This window comes from Mustela nivalis, assembly GCF_964662115.1.
Source record: "Mustela nivalis genome assembly, chromosome: 7".
NCBI lineage: Eukaryota > Metazoa > Chordata > Mammalia > Carnivora > Mustelidae > Mustela > Mustela nivalis.
Genome location: NC_139026.1, coordinates 56080336 through 56099290, shown reverse-complemented (window position 1 = coordinate 56099290; position 18955 = coordinate 56080336). Strand labels below are relative to the sequence as shown.

The window sequence follows — 18955 nt, the reverse complement described above, 5'->3', positions numbered from 1 at the left end:
CACATCCAGGGACAACTATAACAGCAGAAAAAAAGGAGGCAGCTAGAATTGTTTCCACATGTGTGACTTGTGACTTGTGTCCAGGTAGTTCTAATCAAATGGCGTGGATAAAAGGGTGAAAGCACTCAGAAAGAACTCCAGAAAAGAAAATGTGAAGAAAAAGAGAAGATATGTGAGAAGCAAGGTGAGGCATGAGATGAAGGGGATGGAGTAGGAAAGACAGAATGAGTGAAGATGAGACATTCTTTCTCTCTTTTACACACACATGTGCACACACATCAGCCAGAGTGAGGCCAGAGAGGAGCTGAAAAGTATACAAAGGTGGCCTGAGGATGAAGGGTTTCATCCCTTCGTGAGGTGAGGCTGTGGGGTTTCCGTGAGAGTTTCAACGAGGCTGAAGAGACTGGTGACAGGAACACAGAGAAGAGCTGGGGGAGCAGACTCAGGATGGAGGTGAGGGGAAAGAGGAGTCTGGAGTTCCCGGACAGGTGCAGGCAGTAGCCCAGGGTCGCCATATTTAGCTTCTCGTCACCACGGGGAAACATTCGTGTGGAGAAGAGGACTGTTTCCATGAATACTCTTTCCATCAGGAACTTCCCTGAATGACATTTCCTAAGTGCTTCGGTTTCTTAATCCTTATGAAATTGGGGTCTTAACTTCTAACCATGGCACTGTTACCAGGAGGCAGACGTGGACTTTGGGTGCTGTAGTAAGTCAGCCCCGCTGATGTCCCAAACAGCTCTTCAAGGCAGGTGCCGTTTCCTTCGCCTTGGAAGTTGAGAATGAACTGGGTGTAGTGATGGAGGTCTGTCCCTTCCCTTCCTTCCTGTTCTTGTTATCTCCTTTTTTTTTTTTTTTTTTTAAACAAAAAGACTTCCTTTGAGAGAGAAAGAGAGAGCACAAGCAGCAAGCAAGGGCAGGGGCAGAGGGAGAAGCAGACAGCCTGCTGAGCAGGGAGTCCAACATGGGACTCGATCCCAGGACCCTGGCATCATGACCTGAGCTGAAGGCAGACAGATGCTCAACCATCTGAGCCACCCATGCGTGCTTGTATCTCCTTTTGTTGCCACTTTGGCAGTGAGTCTCTAAGCACCTTCGCCGAGCACCCACATTCCTGTGCATATCTTTTCAGCCTTCTCCCCAGACTGCCCTTTCCATGGACTCTAGCTGCTGGCCAGGTCATGCTGTTGCCCATCCCTGACAAGCTTTGTGCCTCCCTACTTTTCTGCCTTAGTGTCGCCTCACTTGGGTGCCTTCACTCGGGCCCATGTCCTCCTCACCTTATATTCCCTCAGAGCTGCTTCCGGATGAAGTCGTCCTCAGGACTCAAGCCCAGAGCAGTGTTTCCCTGCTTACCTTTCTGCCATACGTCATTCCAGGGTTGGGGGAACCGGGTGTGTCTTGTCTCAGTGCCCGGGTGCGTGTCCTTGTGGGCAGACGCCAGGCCCAGCCTCCTTGGAACACCTCACTGTGATTCACACCATGGGCCTCAATAAGGATTTGTCGATTCATTGGATTTTTGAGGTGAAAGGGATTGGGGCTCTGGTGTGGGGTTGTAAGTCAGGATCCTGCTCTCAAATTCTAATTTTCTCCCATTTACAGAGATATAATGGGAGATAGCAGAACGTCTTGACTTACATATACTGTGAAATGATCACCACAGAAGCATCTGTCTTATATATGAAAATCTAAGTTAAAATTGGAAAGTCAGAGATACCCTGAGTACACTCCTGGTATGTGAATGTCCAGACCTCTGCCCATGGATTCCGGCATGGCTTGTAATGGAGTTGGGTTAGGCAGGAGCTTCGTTTGGCCTTCATGGGGCATGGGAAGGAGTGCAGACCGTGCCTGTTGTCCCTGCCATTTCTGTGATGATGGCGGACATGGTAGTTCAGGCCAGATATACATGCTGTTCCAGCAGTATAAAAGTTCCAGATTCAGAGACAGTGGCTATGTGTGTTCTTTAAAACAATATAAAATTTGAAGGGTGACCAACTTGTGACTCCATTATTAGGGTTACAGCAAGGATTCAGACATTTTTTCATTCTTCTTCTGTTTTAATTTCTGCATATTAAGGGAAAAATGCCAAGTGAACTGTCACATATTGACTTGAAGTATCGCCTTTGTGTTTTCTTGTGTTACTGTATTTCTTGGTTTATGCTTTGGCTTATAATTTGTCAGGGGAAATTGATTCTAAAATCCATTTTTTTTCCCTTGCAGCGGATTCCAACCAAATCAAAGAGAAAATTAAAAAAAAAAAAAAAAAAGATGTTAGGGTTTCATTAACCAGTCTGTTTCTTCAGCAGTGTGAAGTCCCATTTAATGACCACATTTTCGGGTGCCTGGGTGGCTCATTTGGTTAAGCAGCTGCCTTCGGCTCAGGTCATGATCCCAGCGTCCTGGGATCGTGTCCCACATCGGGCTCCTTGCTTGGAGGGGAGCCTGCTTCTCCCTCTGCCTCTGCTGTGCGTGTGCTCTCTCTCTCTCTCTCTCTCTGGCAAATAAATAAATAAAATCTTGAAAAAAAAAAAAAGAAAAAAGAAAAAAAAATGACCACATTTTCCTTCATGAAAATGTTCTGCCTTTCTCTGGACTGTGCTTTGTAGTCATTCTGATAATTGCTTGGTGTGTTTTTCTGATTCCCGATTTTTTTTTGTTTTTTAACATTCCTCACTCTCAAAATGTTCTCTTCTAAAGGCTGTTCTCTTAGAATCCATCCTTTGCAGAGGGCTGGGCACTTGGAGAGCATTGCTGCTTATGATGCTGCTAACCAGGGCTTGAGCATAAGCAGAAAGCTTTATCAAGGGAGGCTATACTTTATTCTAGTGGGGGGGGTGGTCGAATCAGATTCTGTTTCTGCTGTTTTGAAGCTAAGAGAGGTACCTAAGCATTCTCATGGAATGTGGGAGGAATCTGTATTATTTATGATTAGAGCAGGAAACAGATGACACCCTGAATTGGTTTAGTTTGAATTGAGTTAAAAAAATGACTGTTTACCAAGATGTGGACAGTGCATAGAAACTACGAGAAGTAATGCAGTGTCCCAGAGCTAGAAGCAGCTTGGTATAGTTCTTACCATCTGCAGTCTCCGAGGAGGAAAGTGGGAGCAATTTCTGGAATCTGGAGAGGGTGCTGTGTGGAGAGAGCCATGTGGAGAGAGTCATTTTAGGGAAACTGTGATCTTTAGTCACGTGATACAACCAACCCGTAGCAGACCTGTGGGGAAGGAAGAATAAATGGTAAATGCCCTAGACTGGTCTTTTTGTTCCCCCGAGCTCTAGCTGGTGCACTCCATTGGTCAAACCCAACTAGAAGCCAGACAATGAGGAAGCTTGTTGATGGGCTTCAGACAGGTCTGCCTCCCAAGGCTCAGAGTCAAGAAAAGTAGAGCATTGAGCTTGAGGGGAAAATGGAAGATGGAGGGATTTACAGATTTTTTAAAGCTAGAAGAGACTCGGAGAGCAACCAGCCGTTCTTCCTTGATAAGGAAATAGAGCCACAGAGCGGTTGAGTAATTCTTTCTAAGTCACGTGGCTGGTTGGTGGCAGAATTGTTATTGGGCTTGAGATTCCTGATCTTCAGTTCTGTGTCCCTCTGCTACAGCGTTGTTATAGAGTAATCTGAGAGGAAGGGGAAGAGAGGAAGAAGAGGAAGGAAAATTAGAGTCATGTTTCAATTTATGATTAATTCTCTGAGGAGATGCTCAATTCCACACGTGTCGTTAGAGGGATTTAAACAAGGTCAGAGTTCAGTTATGATTGGTTGTGTGGTCAACAAATATGTCTATGGATGGTAGTAATAAAACTTGCATTTTATATTAAGGAATATATGAGTATGTCTAGAGTTGGCCTAATACACAGCCAGCTTGAATAGTGTAGCTTTTGTTCCCTATTGATTCTGGCCCTGCTCTTGTGCTTTCTGTGAAGTCTTTTATGGCCTCAGCATCTTGTTTTAAATGTAGGCTCCAAGTGAAGGTGGGATCACATATGGCTGCTGTGTTTCATCAGCAGAATCATCTTAGAGCTCAGAGGCCAAGAGTAAGAAGGCTGATTATGTACATATGCATAAGTCATTCATACAGGCATTGATTCACATAAGTATGTACACATGCAAATAAACACTCAGGTACCTAAGCAATTATCAGCTAACAACTTTGACCTAGGAATGATTCCTATATGGTATCAAGAAATTGGAAATGGTGTTGGGGTTGGTAGTATTTTCCTTCATGTTATAAGCCTTGGGGAGTGAAAGACCTAAAACAGTGCCTTCGTTTCTATGTCAGTATTGCTGGAGACAGGCAATTCATTGTGGTATTCTTAGGTACTCATTCATTGGTTCATTCATGAGCTGTCATCAGTAAATGTTTATTGAGCACCTGCCCTATGCCAGGAACTCTCCTAGGAATGGGAGATAGACAAGGAACATGGATGTGATCTTTGCCTTAACTTCATTAAGGTTTGCTGGAAAGACATCTTACTAGCCAGAGTAGTGAGACTTGGGTTCTCCATGCAGGGAGAATCATTGTTAGTGAGTGATGATGTGAGTTTTGATGTCGCTGAAGTTGTTATATTACTTTGCACAAAATTTGATGGTTGTTTGGTGGCTGGTGTGGAGAAGGAGGAAGTAGGTGCTGCCCGGTGGGAGGACTTAAATATTATTTATATTGGATATCAGTTTATTACTTATAGACTAGTTTTTTAGAGAACAATTTTAGTAATATCACTTGACTTTCTAAATTAATACACAGTAAAATTGACTTTAAAAAAATATACAGGCTTGTGATTTTTAAAACACTGGTTTAGATTTATCGGCACAGTTAGGGTATCAGAACTCCCTATTGCTGCTATTTTATAACCACACCCTCCCCAAACCCTAATATGTTTTGACATGTGACAACCATTGGTATGTTCTCCATTGGTGTCATTTTTAATCTTCCTGAGAATGTTTATATACATGCCATATACAACATTTTAAATCTGACTCTATTCAGTCACCATTTTGCCTTTGAGATTCACCCATGTTGTTGTGTGCCTCAGTAGCTCTCTTTATTATTGGGTAGTGCCTGGCTATTTGTACCATAGTTTATGTACTAATCCACTGAAAGATATATAGATGGTTTTCAGTTTTTGGCAACTCTGAAAAGGTATTGTTTAAACAGTTGCATGCAGTGTTTCGCAGAGTAAAAGTTTTCACATTGGTTAGGTAAATACCTTGGGAGCCAGTCTACACGGTAAACTTGTTCAACATTATTTGAATTCTAAAAACAGTCTTCCAGAGTGTGTACACCATTCATAACCACAGTGATGTATGAGAGTCTCACATGCATTCTATAACCTTGCTAGCCCTTGATATTGATGCTTGAGATATCTATCTACCTGTCTATCCATCCATCCATCCATCCATTCATCCATCCATCCATCTATCTGTCCATCCCTCCCTCCCTCCCTCCCTCCATCTATCTATCTGACATTCTCATAAGTGTGAGGCTAGGCTAACTTTCTAAAACAACCCATTTCTAAGGTCAATGGATATTGTGGAAGCAAAAGAGGATGGTGTGAGAGAGAGACTCCTTTCTAAGTAATTTGAGGCAAAAGAAAGTCCTCTCTGAACAGAGTATATTCACATTCAATGAATAAATGTCAGGTACCTACTATTTGCTGGATGCTTTCAAGTAAATTGTTTAATATTCACAACTCTGTGAGGTGAGGATAAACACCCCCATTTTTTAATGAAGAAAACGAGGTCTGGATAATTTAAGTTATTGGCTCCCCTCCCCACAAAGTGTCAAATCCAGATTTCAGTTCTAGATCTCTTTGACTTCTAGATCTTTTTTCCTGCGCTTGTGTCAGTATCATTTTATTAGCAGGTATTATACCAAAGTTCACATTCACAGGATCCAAGGGACTGTCTTAGAAAATTCTAAGGCATGTGTAATTAGATTTTAACAGGAAGATAGTACATACTCTTATTATAGCACAGCCCTTAAAAAGTCAAAAATAATACTGAGAATTTAGTGCAGTTCTCTGAAACACTAGAAATGAACTCTGTATGCATAGTATCACTTAAAGCAAAGTTCCATGGGATTCTAACACACTTCTGTGGATGTAAATTTCCATGGCAAACATCAGTGGCTTGCTTTCTTCACTGTGTCATAATACCCTTCTAACTAATATTTTGTTATATATATATATTTTGAAGGATTCATTTATTTATTTATTTACTTATTTATTTGAATGAGGGGGTTGGGGAGAGAGGCAGGGAAGGGCAGAGGGAGAGGGAGAGAGAATCTCCAGCAGACTCCCCTAACCCCACCCCCGAAGTGCAGAGACTGACTCAGGTGAAGCTGGATCCCATGACTTTGAGATCAAGACCTGAGCTGAAATCAAGAGCTGGACACTTAACCAACCATGCCATACAAGCGTCCCATATATTTTGTTATTTTTGTAATTTGGGTGTATTGTTTCTTCCTGATATCCCAGGCAGAATTAGGTGGACTTCTGTGGTGCCCTGGGCATGCTCTATTATAGCTTTTGTCACATCGTACTGTAATTTCCTGCCTTTTTTCTGTCTTGGCCATGATACTGAAGGCTTCTTGTAGATTGTATCACATTCAGTGTTGGATTCACCTTGTAGCATGTTATCTGGCACATAGAAAACATTCAATAAACACTTGTCAAATCAGCCAGTCTTCACCAGAATCCTGTGAAAGCAGCAACGAGTCTCACGTTTTACAGATGAGTGGGCGGAGGGTCAGAGAGGCCAAGAAAACCGACCCAAGATTGCACAGCAAGCTAGCAGTAAGTGTAAAGCATGTGTTTTTAACTCCACAGCTTTCTTCTGCCCAGCACAACACAGCAAGATTCTTGTTGCTTGGTGGCACTGTGGTTTACAGTAGAGGTTTTGTTGATGGTTATAGTGGCTGGAATATACTGAAGCAGTGGAGCAGGTCACCTTGGGGGACTTGGACATGGCCATTTTCAACACCCATTACTTAGGTCTTTTTTTTTTTTAACACAGGTTATTTATTTGTACCTGAGAACACCAGTGTTTCTTGGTAAGTGTCTATAGGTCTAGAGCCCAGCCCCATCCCTGGCTCACAGTTGCCCTCCTGATATCTTCCTTTGACCTCCTTCCCAGTTGAGATTTTCCTGCTGCTCTGTCCTGTGCTTCTCTTTTTGTCATCCATCACCCATTTGCACTGCTCATCCCCCTCCTCCTTAATAGTCAGTGACAAGCCAATAATTTTTATTAACACTTGGAAATGCTATTTTGCTGTTAAACCAATATATGCAATTGCCCTAATCAGCTGCCAAATGGTAGTCATCAGAATCAGGTTTCAAAAGGTTTGGATTTCAGCAGGGCTGCCCACACTGTCCTTTGAGGCATATGAATTAATTATAATTAAGAACCATGTGCAGATGTTAGAAGAGAAACTTCGAACAATTTTGGTTTTAAAGGGGGAAAAAAACCCCATGAATGAACTGTTGCTGGTGAGAGTACAGATAATCATCTACGTTTGTATTACACATTTCTATTAAAATGCACACACAGAAAGTGATCTATGATCCTTTGTTAGTTATCTGTGCAGCCCTTGTGTTAAGAACTTGGGTGACAGTAGAAGCAATCCTTCTGCTTTGTACATAAAGCAGGAAGGAACAGCTCAGATCAAAAAGCCCAGATTTAGCCACTGGAAGTGTTGTAGGACAAGGAAAGTGCTCAGATGGTAGGTCGGCTTGGACCAAATAAGAACAAGAAGGCTCTTATTCAGCAGAAGTCCTAAGAAAGAAAATTTATCTGCCAAGGAATTCAGTGCGACATTAGTCCTTTGCAGTGATGAGGGTGTCTTCACACAGGGGTTAAAAGGACTGGTGGTCTTCGGAAAGGGCATTCTTGCCTGCGTTGTTTAAGAGGACTTAATGGTTCATCTGCTGGGTCACGGGTTTACCTCTATGTTTTCCCTCTCTCATCTGTCTTGCTCTTCTCTGATAAAACACTTTCCCAGTAGCAAGTTAACTAAGTCCCTGTTTTCTTTGATTTTCTATAATCATTGTGGCTATGGTATGTTGAAATGCATTTGGGGTTGGTTCTGCACAGGAGTGTCTTTAGATAAGTACATACCCTAACAGGACTGTTTATTGGCATGCTGGTCACTACATTAAAAATGGATTCAGTATGCTCATGGGATATCTAGGTAGACTTTTCTTTCATCACCAGATTCATGAGTACAGAGTCTTAGCACCTGCCTCCACTGCCCAAACTACCAGGATTTCTTACTGGGTTCCTTTCTGAAGAAAGGGCAGGGTCTATAGAGTTCAGAAGCTCTAAGAGCATAGTGATTGATGGTAATAGTGTGAGATTGAAGGAAACAACAATGCAGAGGGAATAATAATGCAGAGAGAAATTTTAGGTTTAAGCCAACTGAAATCAAAGATTCATGCCTTTTATATGTTATTTCTACAGATTTAGATGATGTTTAGATGATAGTTAGCAGACCCTAAATGCATTTGGAGGATTGAAATTGGGTTTCCAAATGACCTGAATATATAGACAGCATTGTAATTCATTTGCTAGAAGTATATATTGGTTTTGTATTTCAGAATAGCATTAGATAGTACATGTTTGACATCTGTGATATTCACACTTTCTGTATCAGATGGTTGGTGAACACATTTATTTCCTGAGCTAAGCATTCTGAGTCAAAAGTACCTTTTTGGTTCAGCATTTTCTCTGCTCCTCTAAATTTGAATTTAGAAAATACGACTCAAAATTGACTTGGAACTTAAATTTAATTTATGTTAATTAAAAAATTTGATTTTGGATCTGTTCTGCAGAGTAGAGTTAATCATACTTTTTTGTTCATAGCACACTTTTATTACTGGCTCAGATAAGGACATCTTATATAATTAATTAGTTATTTCCATACCTTTATCTTCCATATACATTTTAGATATAAGTTAAAAAAATTCCTTTAAAAATCTTGCTTTTAAATTTTGATAGGATTGACTTGAAGTTATAGATTAATTAGGGAGAAAACAGAACTCTGTAATAGTGTAATCACATCAGTGAATGAGGTATATGATTACATTGTTCAAGCCTTTTTTTCATACCCCTGAAAAGAGTTTCAAATGTTCTCTCCAGAGTTCCTATGTATTCTTTGTTAATTCCTAAATAGTTTAGATTTTCTTTTGCTGTTATGACTATCATGTTTTCTAGTTGGTTAAAAGAGAGCTATTGATGTTTTCTAAGAGTATTGTTTATCCAGCAATCATACCCTACCCTTATTAAAAATAATAGTTTTTAAATTCTACTGGATTTTCTAGTAAAGAATCATCATATCTTTATATAATGCTAGTTTATTTTTCTTTCCTTCTTATTCTTCAAAACTTTTGTTTTCTGGGTGCCTGGGTGGCTCAGTTGTTTTCAGCTGGTGTCATGATCTTGAAGCCATGAAATTGAGCCCTGGGTCAGGCTTCACAAACAATGGAGAATCTGCTTGAGATTCTCTCTCCTTCTCCTTCTGCCCCTCCCCTCACTCACACACACACACACTCTCTCTCTCTAAAATAAATAAATCTTAAAAAAAAAAAAAACAAAAAACCCTTTTGTTTTCTTGACTTCTTTTATTACCAAAATTTCTAGTAGTAGTGATAGCACTAACCTTGTTTTTTCCTGAATGCCAAAACAAATATGATCAAGTCTTTAGTATATTTTTGTACCAGGTAAAGATTGATGATCTTCTCCATTTCCTAGTATCAAAGAATTTTTTAAAAACATACACTAACATTTATATTATAAATAGATTTTTCCCTTAATCAAGTGTGTTTCCATCATTTTTTTTTTTTTTGAGATAGTCATGTAAATATCTCCCTTAATCCATTAAGGTGGTAAATTTTTTTGGTTTATATTTTGAAGTTAAGCCATCCTTACATTCCTGGTATAAACCACACTTGATTATGATTATGATCATTTTTATTTTTTTATTTTATTTTTTTTTAAAGATTTTATTTATTTGAGAGAGAGAGAGAGAGAGCAAGCACAAGCATGGAGAGGGGCAGAAGGAAAAGCAGACACCCCACTGAATGGGGAGCCCTATGTGGGACTTGATTCCAGGACCCAGGGATCATGACCTGAGTCAAAGGCAGACACTTAACCAATGAGCCACCCAGCCACTCTGATTATTATTATTATTAAAATATACTATTTTTTTTTGTTTAGCTAATATTTTCTTTGGAATTTTTTTTTTTTTACCTTTATGTTTATAAGTGAAAGATGATAATCTTTTCTTATACTTTATCTGGATTTAGAACTAAACTTCCTTTGTTTTTCTATTTTGTTCAACTTACAAGAACAAGGCTCTCCACTTCTTACTTAAAAGTTTGGTAGGCCTCTGGGCATCTGGGTGGCTCATCAGTTAAACTTCCAACTTTTGATTGTGGCTCAGGTCATGATCTCAGAGTCATGAGATCATGCCCCGTGTAAGGCCCCATGCTCAGCATGTGGTGTGTTTGGGATTCTCTCTCTCCCTCTTTCCTGGCTCCTCTCCCTCTTTGTTCACTCTCTCTCTAAAATACATAAATATAATTATTTAAAAAAAAAACTTGGTAGTCCTCATCTATAAAACCATGCATACCTGTTCTTATTTTGGCAAAGGCTGAGTGCATGGATGGTAGACTGGTTTTGGAAAATTATAACTGGGAGACTTTAATAACCATTTTATTTTCTTAATAATGATTATTAGTGTATTCAAATTTTCTATATCTTCTTGAACCTTCTTTTGCTTTTTTTTATTAGGTATTTATACATTGAGTTTACAAGCAATTCATTTTCATAGTATACTTTTATTATTTTAAATGTTCCATCATACACACACACACACACACACACACACACACACACATTGTCCCCTTTTCATTGTCAATTTAATTTACATTTTCTCTCTATTTTCTTGTTCAGAACTTTGTCTATGATAGTCTTTTAAGCAATTAGTTTTTGGTTTTGTTTTTTCTTACATTTACCTTGTGTTTCATTAATTTATGCTTTTATCTTTATTATTTAATTTCTCCCTAAGGTTGATTCAGGTAATTGTTAATTATTTTTCATTTTATGTTTTATTTTAAATATTTAAAGGCATAGACTTCTCTGTCAATTGTTTTAATTGTGCTCTAGAAATTTTGATATTTAATGTTTCCATTGTTACTCTGTTCAAAGAACTTTTTAGTTTCTTGTAATTTCTTCTGTCACTTTAGAGTTACTTGGTTCTAAGTTTTAAAAAGGTTTTTGGATATGTGATTTTTTTTTTTTTAGCTACCTTTATTTTTAAATTTTTTAAAATTTTTCTTTATTTTTAAAATTTCTTTTCAGTGTTCCAGAATTCATTGTTTATGCACCTCATTGGGTGCTCCATGCAATACGTGTCCTCCTTAATACCCACCACCAGGCTCATCCCACCTCCCAACCCCTCCCCTCCAAAACCTTCAGTTAGTTCCTCAGAGTCCATAGTAATTTAGTCATGTTATAGAAAAATGGCAGTTGTTTCATATTGATTCTTTAGAATTTATTGAGTCATTTTTGTAAACTTAATATTTTCCATGTACTTCAAAAGAATATATGTTCTGTATTGTACATGCTTATCTGGATTTCTGAACTAGTACAAGCTTATGACTCAGGCTTTATTTTGTTGTTGTTGTTGTTTTCTTTGTTTGTTTGTTTGTTTGTTTGTTTTTGTTTTTGAGGCAAACAGCGAGAGGTGGGGCAGGAGGAGAGGGAGAGGGAGAGAGAATCTGAAAGCAGGCTCCAGGCCTGGCTGGGAGCCTGGTTCGGAGTTTGATCTCACAATCCCAAGATCATGACCTGAGCCAGAGTCAAGAGTCTGGTACTTCACTCACTGAGCCATCCAGGCGCCCCTCAGGCTTTGTGTTTTTGATCATTTATGCCATTGCTTATAGTTTGTCTGTTGGATTTATCTGTTTCTCCTCAGGTATTTTAGCTCCTACCTCACACATGTTAAGCCTAGATGTTAAGATTCTGGTATGATTATGATTATTGTAACATTTTGGTACCTGTATGTGACATCTCTCATTGTCCCTTCTAATATTTTCACATTTGGACTGTATCTTGGTATTAAAATTTTGATAGCTATTCCCACCTCCAGGAAAGTTATACTCATTTATGCTTCACTTGACTTACACTGCGTGAGACTCCTTGTTTCCCCACACTCCCTAATATTATGAATTCTAAGGCCTGTTTTTATTGGTAGCTTGGGAAACTGGACCTGATGCCTAGTTCTGGCACTTACAATCTTCATTTCTCTCACTGCAAGTCATATTCTAATCACAGTCTCCTTAATTGGTTCACTCCAAACAGCATGGTCCTGACTGCATTACGGGATGGTGCTTGGAAATTTGAGTTAATCATCTATTAAATCACATTTTATCCTTCCTGTTGGTGTTGCCCCAGGACTCAGTTTTCTCTGGGGACAGGATTGGCCCAGATCCTCTCTCAGACGTATTTTCCCTTGGAGTTGCTGTGGGCCAAGTGTGGATTGGTTCCTGCTGTAGTTACTGTGTCCCAGCTGGAGGCACAAACCACAGCTGCTGTGGTCTTCTGCTTGTCAGACATCTGGTGACCCCTCGCCTTGTGCCTCAGGGAGCAGAGGGACCGGAACTGGGTAGTCATGTCTCCAGTCCTGCCCCTTTGCTGTTGGTTCTGCCTGTACACCCCAGTGCCTGATTTCTGGCTATCATGGTCTGGGGGTGACAAGCTCCCCATTACTGACCTTGGCCTGAATGACTCTGAAATTTTGCTTCACTTGACTGATAAGCCAAGTGCAGCCAAGTAATCGAGCTGAGCTTGCTGCTACCCTGAGGCCATTATGGGGCATGTTGTTCCGGGAGTTATATCTGTCCAGGGGCTAATATGTCTTGCCCCCTGTGACATTCTTCTTAACATTCCTCTCAGCTTCAGCCTGCCTTTCTCTTACCCCGCCTCCCACATGCTGACTTTCTGCTTTCACAAACAGCTAGTCTCCTTGAACAACTTCTGTAGAAACTTAAAGGTAATATCCTTTGCATCTGTAGAGTACTTTCTATTCTTCAAAGCACTCCCATATACATTCTGCCATTTGATCCTCACAAGACCTCTTCCAGGTATTTAGGTTAGGGATATATCCTGATTTCCCTGCTGAGGACATGGTGACAGGATTGGGCGACTGGTTCATCCTCAGGGGCTTAGTTCATGCGGACCTGATGCCACAGTGCAGTTGGGTGTTGGTTGATGATTTTGTTCATTCATTCATTCCTGTTTTCTTTTATTCATACACTCTTATTTTATTGAGAGGCAGCAGAAAGGGAAGAGCAAGGGTTTGAGGACAGACACGTTTTAATATCACCCCTTTTCAGTGGTGTGGACTTTGTCGGGTACTTAACCTCTCAGAAGATCAGGTTCCTCCTTTATAATATAGGGGAAAAGTGTGACTTATGGTGTTTATATGTGATTTATTAATACATGAAAGTTAGCTGGTAGTAATAGAGTCTGGCATATGGTAAGTTACAGGTCAAATGTTACTATAAATACATCATATATAAAGTAGGTTATTACTATAGATAAAAATGGTCAAATGTGGACAGTTTTATAATGGTAGAAATTCAGTGGCTTATGTTTGTTGAGTCCTTCCCTATGGTCTGTGAAGCCCTGCTAGACTCCAGGCATGCCAACAGAAATGAGAAGGGGTGTTTGTGTGTATCTTCTCTTAGACTGTGGAGGGTAGAGCCTGGGCCTCTTCTATCCCCCACACCAAGAGCAATGTCTGCCAGGTGGTCAGGGCTCCATAAATGCTGACTAAGCCTAATAGCCCCTACTTGCAAGGAGAATACCAGCTAGTTAAGATAGGCAGTTACGTGCAGTCACATAATTATATAATTACAATAAGCAGGTATTTAAAAACATGCAGGCTATCGTGAGAGCCCGGAGACGACAGCACTCAGTTCTTCCAAGGGAGAGGGAAGTCTGGTGGAGGGTTGGGGGCAAAGCAGCATCGAGCAGCTCCATCAAGACTCACTGTGGTCTGTCTCAGGAAAGGAGCAGAAGCACTTTGCTTACCTTGGACAGAAATGGACAGCATGCTTTCTCTCAACTGACCCCCTCCTAAGGTGCGAAATTGAGTTTGTATTCAAAGCAGCTTCTCTGTTTGTCTCACTGCCCCTGTGTTGCTGGTATCTGCTTTAATGTATTGCTTTGTAAAGTGCTCTGCTCTGTCCTGAGTATAAAAGCAATGCACTGTAAAACCAGGTTCTATTCTTTGGGCATCACATCTAGCCATTGCATAACCAAGTCTGATATATTGTGTGAGAAGAAATAGAAGAAACCAAGAGATATTTCAAAAAGAGCAAATAAAACACCAAAATGGGAGAGTGTAGAGTGCATTCAAGTTAATAAACTGTCATGGCAGAGAAGACCACTTTTCAATGTGAGGGAATCTGATTTAGGGACTTGTCACTGTAGGGCAGAATATTATTGGAATGAAGTTAGCTGCTGGTTTTGCCAAATTCAGGATCTTTTGGTTGTCCTTGAGAGACAGTCTCTGGAATTGAACAGATTATTCTTATAATTATTATTTTGCGAATAGCTCTTTGAAGTGCTCAGCCTCTCTCTCTTCCCCAAATGTTTAGTGCCGCTCACCCCCGTACAGCATTGCTTTGCTTTAAACTCCAGGATGAAGATTGTGTGCCCTGGACCTCTTGCTAGGTTGGATACAGTTCATCAGCCTGGGTTTCCAGGGCTCACAGAGCCTGGAGAGCTGTCAGGAGTGAGCTGTGCTCAGGTGAGAACCACTGAACTACTTGTCTTGTTCAGAAGCGATAGACAATCAATACAGCTCTCCTTCTTGGCAGTGTGGAAGGATGAGCACCACAGCAAGAGTTCCAAAATCTTTTCTGCCAAGAACTGGATTGGATTTTGTGCTTTTTGAGCCACAAAATGTCCCCAGCCTCTCACGTCTGAATCCTTAATGCCCTTTGCAGTCAGTCTGCTCAGACCGAATGCTTCTTTATCTTTCTTTTCAATATCCTCATTGTTTTCTTTCTGTTGGTTGAACTCTCAAACTCTCAAAGTTTTTAGATCTCTGGTATCTTACCTTTTCTTTCAAGCAAGTAGGACGTATTAAGCCACACTTTCATCCTTGATCTTTGTAGAAGAATGAGAATCCTGACTTCTGATTTTGGGTACAGTTTGTAGAATATTTCCTTGGAGAACAAAAATGCTATATTTACGTATTGACATGCTGGTATTATAATATTACTGACGTTGGGAAAATTACATAACTGTTTTGAGCTTCAGTTTCGCCATTTGAGAAATGGGGATAAAGGTGACTAATTTATAGGATTTCTATGAGGAACGAAGAGATTGCTTATAAGGAAATACCTAAAACAGGGCACAGACTATAACAGATGTGCCATAATGATTACTTAAAACAAGTCAAAACAATGTAAGTGGGGTGAGTTCTATTTAAATAAGAAGAGCCCTTGGGGGATGGCAAGAAATGTAAAGAGAAATGACCAAGCTCTGTAGGGAGCCGTTTCCTCAGTCTGGTGTATGGTGTAAGATTTAGGGGTATACGGGGAAGCAAAAGGCAGGAGTATGTTGTGGGTAAACAGTGGTGAATTTGTGCAAACATGGAGTCAGTCATCTTAAGGAAGTTGCTGCTATAGGACGCCGTGGAAAATTCTTGTAACGTGGCTGTAACATTACTAGATATCAGTAGTATTTGTCCACATCACTGTAGTTTGATATAACAATTCACAATAAAACTATTCCTTATAGGGGTCCCTGGGCATCTGACTCTTGTTCTCAGCTCAGGTCTTGATCTCATAGTCATGAACTTAAGCCTACTTAAAAACAAAAAACGAAAAGCAAAAATCCTATTCCTTGTGATAATAGACTATAATAGACCCCAAAAAATGACAATGGAGAGGCAGTGTGGCATAATGCAATGGAATGCAAATTGGCTGAAAAGCCAGAAGATCTGGATTCATGTCTGTTTCACTTAATTGGTACACAGCATTGGACTTTATAGCTTCTTTGAGCCTTAACTTTAACATCTGTGAAAGGGGAATGATAATATCTTTTTTATTTTCCCTTGTTGGTAATTGTTAGGCTCCATTGAGATGTTTTTTAAAGTACTGTCTATGTATTGGTTTTATGTGTTTCTTGTTTTTTTGTTTGTTTGTTTTGTTTTGTTTTAGTAGTTGTAAAAGTCAGTTATTTAGAGTTGTTGAAGAATCTTCAGGCTCTTGTCCTCTTTGAGGTGAGCATAGAGTAAAGGGGCTTATGTTTCTGTAGCTCCCCATTGCTGGCTTATCCAGACCATGTTTTGTTCCTAGCCTCTGCTGAGTCCATTTTGCTGCTCATTTGCCTGGTCTTTGCCATTCCCTTGACCCAAGAGCAATTCAAGGATGGGTTGTGGTAGAAGTGCCAGGGATCCCATAGCACTAGCGAGACCCCTTCTTGGAGATTCCTGCATTTGTGCCCTTGGCATGATTGCCTGGACCCCTTGTGTCCTCTTTCCCTCTTTTGCCTCTGTTTGCTGCTGATGCCCATAGCAGTAGCTTTCATGGTTTTGCTTAAAGATTCCTGATGCTTTTGAAAGCTTCATTTTCTTTCTCCCATTTTGCCTGGCCGACAGGAGAGATCGGACACTAGGCTTGAAGACAGACATGGGGTATGATGATCAGAGAAAGGAGATCAGGCCCTTGACTTGCAGTATCCAGCCCCTAACAAGATAGGTCATGGTGTGGGGTCATAATGTAACCATTCTCTCTTTGCGTTTTCAGGGAGTCGACGAGTTGAAGATGAAGCTCAGAGCAGAGTGCTGTTCTCCCAAGTTCTGGTTGGTGTTGGCTGTCCTGGCCGTGTCAGGCAGCAGGGCTCGTTCTCAGAAGAGCCCCCCCAGCATTGGCATCGCTGTCATCCTCGTGGGCACTTCCGACGAGGTGGCCATCAAGGATGCCCACGAGAAAGATGACTTCCACCATCTTTCCGTGGTCCCCCGTGTGGAGCTGGTAGCCATGAATGAGACAGACCCAAAGAGCATCATCACTCGCATCTGTGATCTCATGTCTGACCGGAAGATCCAGGGCGTGGTGTTTGCGGACGACACAGATCAGGAGGCCATCGCCCAGATCCTTGACTTCATTTCAGCTCAGACTCTCACCCCCATCCTGGGCATCCACGGAGGCTCCTCTATGATAATGGCAGATAAGGTAAGAGAGAGTGATGGGGGTGGGGCAGGGGGAGGGTTTTGTCAAGAACTGAACTGCGCTTGTGTTTGAATGCAAAACTTGTAAGAGATGGAATGGAACTAGAATGCGCTGAATCAGTAGGTAGATCAGGAATTAGTCCCTTCCTTCAGAGATGAAAGTGAGGAGAAGGGACAGGTATTCAGAACTCCTGTAGTCTTGAACAGGGTCCATGTGCTCTTAAATGGACTTCCTGAAATGACGACGAGAGGTTGAAGCTCATAGTTGTGTGGTACATTTTCTTCAAATATGTGCATGCGTAGCTCCTTTAAACCTTTAAAGTAAGGCGTGCTCTATTCTTTCCTGGAAACACATATTACTCCCCCACCCTCCCCTGCCCCCTGCGGCTCCAAGCCTATTAAAAGAAAAATTCCTTGAGGCAGGTTATTTGTTTCCTTGAAGATACAGATGTCATAGGGAAGTACTCCTTACTAAGTTGTCTGTGCATGTCACACGTCGATCTACACCCCAGAGTGGATTTTATTCCATGGAACCATGCATTTTCTCCATGCTTAGAATTGAAGGCAGTGGTCCTTACCCTTGGTGACCCATTGGGTCCCTTGAGGAGCTTTCAACACTGCGGACGCCTGGGGCGCACGCACACCCAGAGATTCTGAGTGCTGGCCCGCCGTGCAGCCCGGATGGCCGGCTCCTTGAAAGCTTCCTGCATGATTCCAGTATGTGGTTAAGGTTGAGCCCCGCAGCTTCGTGGCCTCAAAGAAATTGTATAGTCTTCTGCCTGAATGTTAGGCTAACTGTTCTCTGACAAGCTCATGAGCGTCTGACCGTGATGCTTATTCTCTAATTGCAGAAGGTGTTTTGTTTGTGGTTTTATTTTGTTCTTTCTTTAAAAAAAAAAAAAATTTATTCAGAGATTTCCTTCATTGATTGTTGCTCACTGCTTAGGTGCAGTGCTCCTCCCATAGGCCTTGTCCTTTGCAGTTATCATGTCTTAGAATGATTCATTTCACTCCAATTGTGGGATTTATTGCTTCTCATCACTTGGTCTCTATCTTTGCATTGTCCTCTTCTACTTCTTATCGTCACTTCCAGAACTGTAGTTTTGTACTTAAAGGACATGCAGTGGGGTCACTGATGTTTGTAAACACCGCAAAAGCTAGGGCAGACAGGGCAAGAGTGCTCCTTGGCCAGTTGAGAACCACTACAGTGCGGGGTTTAGCCGGCTCCAGCAACCGCGTGCGATCACTACCGCCATCTGTCGGCCGCGGGCAGAGATGACGCGCTTCTGTTAGGGAGCTGCCTTTATTCAATCTAGGAAAGGTCAAGTGGAAGTCTTCAAAGGAGGGGCCACCGTTGCACATGAGAAAGGTATGCTTCCATTCACCTGGGCAAAGGTAAATGTGTTAGAAAAGAAATTCTGGTACTAGAAGTCCATGCTGGGGGACATGGTATAAACTAAACCAGAATGGAAAATAGACACCAACAGTGACAAACCCATTGAGCTTTTGCTTCGGATAGATTTTTTTTTTTCTTCTTAACATCATTGTCCTCAGCTGATGATGTTATATTTTCGCAGTGGTATTTTGAGGGCACGATGTTGCACTGAAAGAAGGTCAAGGTGGATGAGCCAAATTTTTTGAATCATAAAGAAGTGCATGCTTATGTTGAGAGCACGACAGGTGAAAATAATTTTTTTTTCTTTT

General features: G+C 41.1%; 1 protein-coding gene across 3 annotated transcripts in view; it reads left to right on the top strand.

Moving 5' to 3' along the window:
* GRIN2B (glutamate ionotropic receptor NMDA type subunit 2B) overlaps positions 1-18955 on the top strand; it is a gene marked incomplete at its 3' end in the record, with an annotated part of 404946 nt that overhangs the window by 107456 nt on the left and 278535 nt on the right. For all 3 annotated transcript variants that reach the window (XM_082739496.1, XM_082739497.1, XM_082739498.1), the window contains one exon: positions 16827-17255. In XM_082739496.1, the coding sequence (XP_082595622.1) occupies positions 16845-17255 (411 nt within the window). In that variant the 5' untranslated portion in view covers positions 16827-16844. The remainder of the gene's footprint in view (positions 1-16826; positions 17256-18955) is intronic.